This window comes from Abramis brama, assembly GCF_963993115.1.
Source record: "Abramis brama genome assembly, chromosome: 4".
Lineage (NCBI taxonomy): Eukaryota > Metazoa > Chordata > Actinopteri > Cypriniformes > Leuciscidae > Abramis > Abramis brama.
Genome location: NC_139966.1, coordinates 47039495 through 47050343, shown reverse-complemented (window position 1 = coordinate 47050343; position 10849 = coordinate 47039495). Strand labels below are relative to the sequence as shown.

General features: G+C 33.2%; 1 protein-coding gene across 1 annotated transcript; it reads right to left on the bottom strand.

Annotated features, from left to right (window-relative positions):
• Nucleotides 1-521: 521 nt before the first annotated feature.
• irak3 (interleukin-1 receptor-associated kinase 3) lies at nt 522-9379 on the bottom strand. The gene is made up of 13 exons (XM_084111266.1): nt 9142-9379; nt 6193-6375; nt 5619-5665; nt 5362-5428; nt 5017-5168; nt 4287-4351; nt 4091-4202; nt 3867-3985; nt 3579-3777; nt 3300-3362; nt 1860-2027; nt 1340-1784; nt 522-1239 (listed from the first exon to the last, which is right to left on the bottom strand). Exons 1-13 carry the CDS (start codon nt 9254-9256, stop codon nt 1112-1114), a joined length of 1863 nt encoding a protein of 620 aa, XP_083967392.1. The 5' UTR covers nt 9257-9379; the 3' UTR covers nt 522-1111.
• Nucleotides 9380-10849: the final 1470 nt, after the last annotated feature.

Genomic DNA, 10849 nt, shown 5'->3' with positions numbered 1-10849 from the left:
AAAATATTAACCTTAATTAATATTAACCTAAATAAAATAAAAATATATAAAGTATTGTATATTGTATATAAATAACAATAACAAACAGAAAATGCCATTAAAAAAATAAGATTTTCTACAGTCAAAATGTAGTATGTAGGGTTTAAGGGTCTAAAAAGAGCTGTTGGTGTATTTTATGTGTATTCATCTTAAATAAATTATTAGATACACATTTAAATTAATATGTACATGCACAGTACATGCAAACGTGGCCGTGGTCACATTTGCAAGATCCACAAGAACTTGGAACAGAAAACAGAACGCTATTTTAAATAAATAACTGATTCACATTATAAAATGAACACAAATATTAATAACAATACAAAATAAAATGTACACATCAACGTATTACTATTTAAATCAAATGAAAATAAATTTTAATTTCATCTTATCGATGATTACGGCACCACTCAACAGCCAATCAGATAATCCCAAAATAAAAGTCTCGGTAAAATTATTAGACAGGTAATGTTACACACGTATTGTAGTTGCTTTCGTTCTCTTTATTATGACACAAAACAGTAGATTAATTGCATGGGTTAAAATAACTACGCACATAATATATTAGATCAAAAGCCCCTTGTGTTTTCTTAATTATACTTAAAGTCGTCAAAAACTTAAACTACAGAGAGCTTTGCATAGGGATTTCTAGACACTATCGGGAAGTGTTTTAACATGCAATTATTTCATCTTTAGTCATTAAAGTAATTGGTTTAACAAACAGTCAATTATTATAAATGACCTCCACTCCCTAAAATGACAGTAGTTGCAAGCATCTGCATACAAATATATTAGTTATAATATACAACATACACATAACATACCCACTTTTAATCTCATTTTTTTTATGTTAAAACACAGTTTAAAGTATAGGCTATCTCTAAACTCCTTTAATTTTAAGTAGATAAATATAAAATTAAATATAAAATTATTGTTAAAACATATTCAAATATTTTTAAATACAGCAAAAAAAAAAAAAAAAAAACTTTTTAACAAAATGTGCACCAACACTCCCCACTGCTGATTAAACTCCCAGAGTTAATTTTTTATAGAGATATCCAACGCGGGTGAATCACTCTGACTTAAGTGATAGAAGTTCATCTGTATTTATAAGCCCCTGGTTGTATAGGTGAATTTTATTCTTCATTTTCTCTTTTGCTGGATTCCTGACGTCATCCTGAGAGTGCAGGGCATCATCATCTGGAACAGAAAAATGTTGGATATTGTTTCTGTACATAGATTAGTCAATGAAACCTAATACTTCCAGACAGATGTCCATGTGTATTCTTCCTTGACTTACCTAGAGTGACATAAAAAACGGACCGACTGAAGCCATTAGCACAGCAGTCCTCACACCCCTGCACTTCGGCTCCAGTGGTACAACTGCACTCCACAGGCAAACTCCCATATAAGTCCAGGTGAGGTGCAGAGTCGGCCTGCACATTTTGTGATGCTGAAACCACTTTGTCATTTTCCTGGAGAGATTCCCTGGGGGAATGCGACAAGTTGGGATCTCCCACACTCAGGAAAGTGACTTCAGACTGGCTGCACTCGCAGGGTTCTCCCAGTTTGGGAACTCTGGCTTCCAGCGGTGGGCTGCACATTTCATCATCTTCAATAGGGATGCTTAGACCCGGACTGTGGCCGCTGTATGGCCACTGAAGGAAGATCATATCGTCTAGGGTGTGTGGTTGGTCCTCAGTGGGTTCAGGCATGGGAAGAAGTTGGCTTAGTTTCTGAAGCACCTGAAGACAAATAAAATGTTTATACATATATGTTTATATGTGCATATGTTTGAGTAAATGAGGCCATTTACTAACCATTTCCATGGTCGGCCTGACTCTCATTCTGCTTCCTGTGCACTCTAGTCCGATTCGGAGCAGACTAAGTGCCACCGCAGGAGGCCAGTGCTCAACTTTGGGATCTAAAAACCGCAGACAGGCATCGACAGAGCCTTTTTCCTCAAACTCTGAATGCAGTACGTCTCTCTAAAGAAATGCAATGGCATAAGTCAGCGAAGGGCACAGTTATGCTGTCATCAATTCTATTAATGTAAAATATGAATTATACAAATGGATTAATATCATGAGGAATCCACATTTTCTTCGATTTAAACCTTTAAAGCATGCTGTAAACAAAACTCAATTTCATAAAATATTGATCAATAAAGGGATAATTCACCCAAAAATAAAAATTGTCATAATTTACTCTCCCTCAAATTGTTCCAAACCTGTATAAATGTATTTCTTCTGCTGAACACAAAAGAAGATATTTTGAAGAATGTTGAGGGTGAGTAAATGATGACAGAATTTTTAGTCTGGGTGAATTATCCCTTTCAATATAATTAAATAAAAATGTTATATATACTGTCTCATATTGTAATATTGTCAACTATTCAAAATAATGGTTTTTATTTTTGTCCTTTAGAAATCATTTTAATATGCTGATTTGGTGCTCAAGATTTTGAAAACAGCTGTGCAGCTTAATATTTTTGTGGAAAGTGTCATACATTCTTTTCAGGATACTTTGATGAATAAAACAGCATTTATTTTAAATATAATTTTTTTGTTATAATGTAAATATGTAAATGTGTCACTTTTGATCAATTTAAAGCTTCTTTAATGAATAAAACTATTATAAAAGTATAAAAGGGGTGGTATAATGCCCCTTTTTACAACATGTAAAAAAAGTCTCTGTTGTCCCCAGAGTGTGTATGTGAAGTTTTAGCTCAATTTTTTTTTTTTATTATTAAAGTTGTCCCTTTTTGAGGGTCAGTAAAAACGTGTGTGTCCCTTTAAATGCAAATGAGCTGCTGCTCCCAGAACAGAGGGCGGAGCTTCAACTGCTTGTGTGTGTGTGCCCGTGTGTGTGTGCGTGCATGTGTGTGTGTGTGTGTGTGCGTGTGTGTGTGTGTGTTAGCAGCTCCGATTACGTCACGCAGACAAGCACTAAAATGTCAGAAACTGACTGAATGAAAGAAACTGAATTTATGTTGCTGATGTAGAGTTAACTTTCTTCATGCCTTTGATTAGCATATTCTGTCATGATATTCTATAAAATTGCTCGTGTGGGAACTGTTGTAAGATGCCAACAGAGTGACATGCTATTGCATTTGTGTTACGTACTGTATTGCATGTGAAAAGACGGATGCGACAGCTTGAGCAGACTCACAAATGTATACAGAAAAAATAAATAAAAAATTACATATATATATATATATATACAATTTTATTAAATTTTTTTCTGGAATGGATTCTTACCAGAAAGAGGTTCTTTGCTTTCTCCTGTTTCACCTTCTGTCCTGTACATGTCTCTAATATAGCCTACAAGCATAGAAACAATTAAGAAACAAAACATAAGAGCTGAATTATGTTTGGGCTGTCATGACTGGTAAGTAATATATGAGAAGGACATATTAATGAACAGTATTCTGCAGCTGGAGCCGAATTTTTACCATTCAAATTCTGACGTAAATCTTTATTTATACAAATCGTACCTGGCTCTGGAATATCATTTTTAAAAAAGGATGCTGAACTCACCATGCCAAGACTGTAAACGTCAAGTTTGACAGACAGCTTGCCATCTCGGATGTACTCCTCTGGGAGATAGCCAAGGTTGCTATGGGAGCCGGTATCCATGACGATGGTGAAGCTCTGGTTGACAGAGTGGGGTCTCAGATGAGCTAATCCAAAATCTGATAATTTGGGCTGCAGGTTCTCATCCAAGAGTATGTTTGAGCTGTGAACCGAACACAAAAACAAGCTCATTTCAATGCATCACCTTTACTGGGCACCTCCAAATGTGTAGCTATGGCTTCAAAGTGACACCTCGTAATGTTTCCACAAATAACCATGCACGGTTGTGTAGTGTGTAGGTGGTGGACTGCCTTTGCGGTGCCTTTTATGATGTTCAGTCTTTCCTGCCATGATAGAGGCCTGTCAACTTCCTGTAACAAAGGCAAGAGTAGAGCCTATGGAAACTTCTTTTTATATTACTATTCTGTAATCTACTATTACTATAGCATGTTACAGTTTGCTGGCATATGATTTACCTCATGAAGCCTGCGGAACAATGATCCGTTACGAAGGTATGGATAAACTAAACAGAAGCGATCCGCCTCTGAAAAGCTGCCCCATAACTCCAAGATATTGGGATGTTGATACCTAAGCAGACAAAAATGAGAACAACTGACAACATGATAAAAACACCATTTGAATATGATCGAGCAGATTGTAGACTGAACCTACAGTTGTAGAACTTCGATTTCTTTGGTGAATTTTTCCCACAACGCCTTCCAATTAGCTTTATTTTCCTGTTAATGTAATAAAGAATTTGATTAGTGTTTTTTTTTTTTTTTTAACTGTAATGGCATTATATCTGTATGTAAAGTCAGACATTAATAGGTTAGGACCTGTTTGAGAAAGATCAGTTTCCCCATCTTAAACCAGTAAATAATTAGTACATTACATACTTACATTGTTATTATTATTATTATTATTATTATGTTCTTATATTGTTTTCTATTTTATTATTGTTATTATGTATTTCTAGTATTTTATTATTAATTTAATATAGAACAACTGCCAGAAAAGAACATAGTAATGTAATGGCAAATGAATGTGCAAATACAGGTAAACAAAATAAAAATGGGTCTGTTAAGATGTAGATAAGATGTAAAAAGATGTTTTGAGACATATTTTAAGATATTTATGAAAGTTTGTTTACACCACGAAATAAAAAATTGATAAGGGAATTGTCGACTTTTTGTCTGACAATTTTGACCTTATTTCTCACAATCGCAATTCTAAGAAAAAATAGTTTTCTAGCATCTCAGACATTATAACTCACAATTGCAAGTTTATATATATATATATATATATATATATATATATATATATATATATATATACAACAATTATTCCACGTTCAATATTCCATGGTGGAAACAAACGTCCATAGATTTGAATAGGTTAGGACCTGTTTGAAAACTTTCACGGCAAAAGATCTGTTTCCCCATCTCCCGCAGTAGACCTCGGCGAACACGCTTTCTCCTATTTTTAGATCCTGGTGGAAATGTCTCGTTCCCACTATGACATCTGAATATGTGATGCAATACTTCTGTTTTTCACCTATGCGATGGACAAATAAGGTTTCATCTCATATCCTCATGAAACCGCTCAAAACAGAAATGAAACTTTTTAGGTAATATCTAGAATGACATATATAGTTAGTTCTTGTATTACCGCTACATGTACAACAGTACTAACTAAAGCAAAGGCAACAGTCAAATACAAATGTGCTTGTACTTTGAAAGCAAATTACCTTCAACAGAAATAGACTCTGGATGAAGAGCTGCAGTTTGACAGAATTTCTCAGTATTTTGCAGATGCTGATTGAAAAAAAAAAAAAAAAAAAAAATTATATATAGATAGGGTGAATGTAAAAACATGTATAGAGAGTTTGCGAGTATTCAGGCTTTTGCTTTCTAAGAATCCTAAACCACAAAAAAGTCAAGCATCTGACCAGAATCTTTAAAAATCTGCAGAGATAACAACATCAAACAGAAAAAAACACATTACCATAGCAAAGAGAGGGGGCGAGGATGACTTCAGCACACATGAAAAGTCTAGAATAGAATCAAATAAGTTTGGTTATTGTTTGTTATACAGTTTCGTTATAGCAGTTTCATTACGTTGTCTTTCCAGTGGTTTGTGGGCGATATACGATTTGATAGAACTGTGGGTTACATGCACAGCTGGTTTTTTAAATCGCATGCTTTGTTTTTGCATCAAGTTCCTCTTTAAAGTACAACATACATTACAAATCTAAAGTAACACTAGCTGATATAGAAAGCTTCAGTGACTAATAAGAGGAAGTTGGAGAGACAGTGAAATGTAAACAACCCTTATAAGAATTTCCACTAAAATATTAGTTACTACAGTTATTGCTAATACTAAAATAATATTATTAATAATAATAATAATATAACATCTCCTTTAAAGCTTTCAGACTCATTCTTTTATTTTAATTTTTTTTCTGCTTTAAGTTTTATATTTATTGTGTACAATTACTGTAGCAACCATTTTTGCATAAAGTACAGTTACATAAAGGGAACATCACAACCAGAATTAGCTATGAAGATGAGGATGTTACCTTGTGACTGAAAAAGACTGGTGGCTCGAGCATGACCCATCTCATCCAGAACCTTCAGCAGATCCCCCACTCTTTTATTCTTCTGGGCCCACGACCACATGAGCTCTTGTGTTGGACTTTTCCCAGCAGCCACGTACATTTCAGTACACCTCACCTCCAGCTGACTGGGAAGGATGCGGGCAGCTGGAAGGAATCAGACTGGGATGAATGTCACAAATATTTTCCCACAAGATCCAATGCAGCTGATTTGAAGACCATCTCTGTTGGAAAATCCAGCCTAAGTTGCCTGATAGTTGTTTTGTATTTCTAGTTGGTTCAAGCTGATCATTAGTTTGTTGACCAATGTTCTGAAAACCAAGTTGACCACCGTTTGTGGGGACAAGTTATAAAGTAGAAGCTGGATTGTTGATGGTAGATCTTCTTGGACCAGTTATTGTACCAGTTTTGACCAACTAATGCCAATCTAATTCCTAAATACACTCTTAAAAATAAAGGTTCTTTCTTTATTGGCATCTTTTGTTATTAAGAGCCTTTAACATCCATGAAACCTTTCCATTACAGAAAAGGGTTCTTTATAGTGGAAAATTGTTCTTAAAATGTTATTCACACTTATAAAAAAAATAACTGAAAGGTACTTTGAGCAACCAAAAATGGATCTACTATGGCATCACTATGGCAAGCCGTGTTAACATTTAATCCTTAAAACCTACTAGTATCTATTTTCATGCTACTAGAACTTATTTTTTAGATACTAGTGTCAATTCCATTGAGTACTAGTACTTATTCATTAGCTACTAGTGCTTATTCTTTTGGTACTACTAGTGCCTATTCTTTAGATACTAGTAGTGACTTTTTAATAGATACTAATCGTTATTCATTAGATACTAGTTCTTATTTTTTTAGATACTGGTACTCATTCATTAGATACTAGTATCTATTTAATAGACACCAGTACTTATTCATTAGTTACTAGTACTTATTCATTAGTTACTAGTACTTATTTCAATAGTGACTAGTAACTATTCTTTTGTAACTAGTAACACATTTAACATTTTTCTATGGGGATCTGTCATTCAGATATCAACTATTCAGCTCTGACTAGTATTCCAATTGTGACTAGTACTTATTTTTTGGATACTAGTACTTATTTTTTAGATACTAGTACTTATTCAATTAATACTAGTACTAAGTCATTAAATACTAGTACCTATTAAATAGATACTAGTACTTATTCATTAGATACTAGTACTTATGGATTAGATACTAGTACCGATGGATTAGATACTAGTACCTATTAATTAGATACCAGTACTAATTATTTAGCTACTAGTACTTATTCAATAGATACTAGTACCTATTTATTAAATACTATTATTTATTCCAAATGTTACTAGTAAGATTTTTTATTTTACTAGTAAGATTTTTAATTGAACTCTACAGTGGCCATTCTGACTAGTCCTAACATAAGACGAGTAAAAAAAACAGTTGTGACTAGTAAAATAAGAATAGTTACTAGTAACAGTTACAAAAGATACTAGTAGTGTCTAGTAAATAAATAGTACCTAATGAATAACTACTAGTATCTATTAAATAGGTACTAGTATCTAATGAAAAATAATAGCATTTAATAAATAAGCACTAGTATCTAATGAATAAGAGTAAGAAAATATTAAGAGATATCTTCTTTCAAACAGATCATTACATAAACATGAGTATACTCTCAACCATCCAATCAGAGTTATGGTAATGCAGGCTGAACTAAGGCTATAGAAGATTGATTTTTCATAAGTAACTGGCTTTGTTGGTTTATCTAGTTAATTGGTTAGCATGAACGCAAGGAAAGATATATGTTTAATATGACATTTATTGTTTTGAATGTACAGTAGGCTATAATAAAGACTTGACTGCCAATAATAAAATCCAAACAATAGTTAAAATCCAAAAACGGATTCATACCCACCAGCCAAACAACCACAATACCCAGAGATTGGAACTTTTGGAGAGCATTCATAATTCCTTAATCAAAAATTCTGAATATTAATCTTTAATATTAAATAATACAAATATTAAAATTTAAAATTAATCTAATATGTTATTAATCAAACTGAGAATGCGAGTCATGTCAAAATAAGAGTAGCCTATATATGCACTATATTACATTGGCTTATTCATTATATTTTTTTTACTCTAATACCATTAAAAAGGTAGGCTATTGTTATAGTGTTATTATAAAAACGGCCTTGTTCAATTCAGTACATTTCCTGTGTCATGTCTCTTTGATATGTTGTTGGTTCATTAATATTCAACATATTATTTGCATACAGATGATTTAAATAGTATCTATTAAGGTAAGGATATCTTTGATCTAAAATGTTACTAGTAACTAAAAAATAAGCACTAGTTAAATTTTTTCTTGACAAGTTGGGTATAATTAAATACTAGACACTATTGGAATAAGTACTAGTATCTAATAAATAAGGACTAGTATCTAATGAATAAGTACTAGTATCTTTAAAAAGGCACTAGTATCTAAATAATAAGCTCTGGTATCTAAAGAATAGGCACTGGTCCCTAAAGAATAAGCACTAGTAGCTAATGAATAAGTACTAGTACTAAATGGAATAGATACCAGTATCTAAAAAATAAGTACTAGTAGCATGAAAATAGATACTAGTAGGTTTTAAGGATTAAATGTTACAACGGCTTGCCATACATCGCTGCGAAAACCCCATTTTAGAACCTTTATTTTTAAGACTGTACATTGTGGGGAGAAAAGAAGTTTAAACAGAATATTTGAACAGTATATTATAGCGGCTATAATTTAACATCAACACATTCCCAAAGAAGATAAATATAGGGAAACTGCAAAGATTATTGTTTGCTTAACTTCATACTAACAGGTAACGGTAGTACAATGTTACATTGTCATGGTAAAGTGCGTAGTTTTACCTAAAGCTCTCCACCCCAGACCGTCCACCCCGCTGTCCATCAGTCTACAGAAAGTCCTCATGAGCACCGGCGGGATGTCGAAGAGGAACGTCGACGGGTCTATTTTACCTGACATCTTCCTCTAGTCGATACACCATACACAGGTGTGTGAAGTTTGGTTAGATGTTTGTTAGATGTTTCATGTCTTTCGGACTGGTGTGGTGACTACACTGCTCTCTTGTGTTGATATCTCTTGCTACAATTTGGAAATTCCCAAACCCCACCTACTTCCTCTAAATAATTTCACAAATGCTCATACTATTTGCTTGTAAGAGAAAGGAGAATCAAACAAAACAAAACATTTTTTTTCCAGTTTTTTTCTCTAATTTAGTAAATAATTAGAACATTAGCCTATATAACAACAACAATAATTATTATTATATATCATTGTATCGTTTACTATTAAATTATTAGTAGCCTAGCCTACATTATATAGGCCTAACTTACTTCATATAACAATAAAATATAAGTAAGGGATAATGTAGAGCGAGGCAATGTAGATCAGGAATCAGCCTGAAGGGGTTGTATTCGCTATAACAACTAAGCAGGATTTTATTTTATCCCGCTTATTACATGGCTACCTACCAAATAAATCAATAATCTGACACAAAATATTTTTGATTTAAAAAACGATTGTATTGCTTCCGCTAAAGAAAATAGTCCGTTCCGTCTCTACGGTTAGAATCCTGCGTCCATACGCTCTGTTTTTCATGGCTGATAAGCCTGTTGGGGTTGTATTCGCTATAACAACCGCCTCGCTCTACATTATCCCTTACATAACAGACCGCATTCTACATTAGAATTCAACCTTGTATCATTTACTATTTTGTTTTATCTTCTTATAAAATTATTTTATTACTAATTTAATATAGCCTAATACCAATTTACAGTAAAAAATACCAATAATTGAATGTCAGTTAGATGTACAAATACATGTAAACATAAAATTAAAAGCAATTGGAATGAGGAGATCGACACTAGATCATCAGTATCTACTTCTGAAGGCTGCTAAATTGTATAAAACTCGTGTTGAGGCTCTGTCAATCTTTCTCACAATAATCAGAGATAAAGTTAATTTATAATTTTCACCTCATGTAGTCTACAAAAGAGAGACTCATAAAAGTGTCTCAAAAGAGTTAATAAATAATCAAATTAAATCCTTGAACACACACAGTATAGCCTAAATAATAAAAAAAATAAGGACGTAAGTTATTCATCAAAAATGTCAATTATCACTCTTAATAGAATTTGTAATAAGACAGATATTGCACATTTGCATACTGCATTGCATTCACACAACATGCAATGTGCATCAATAAAGGTCCATTCTTTTACATTATTACATAAAAAACACAGCTTTATTTACAAAAGGTCTCAAATACAAAAAAAAGCTGGTGATTTTCACAGCATTTCAGCTTCACGGTTACATCATCAGTCAGTGTTATTAATATGACTAGTTGATGCCACGCCATGAGCAACGCTTGCGAACCAGAGGGAGGCTTGTCTTGTCACCATCACAGGTTTTTACGGGAAGTCATGTGACTTTTTTTCAGCGCGCGGCAGACTCCTCAAGCCTAGGGCGCGAAACACAAACGTTTGCTTTCAAACGCACTTCAGTCCATGAAAACAAATATGATAAAAGTGGAGATTTAAAAAAAAAAAAACCTCA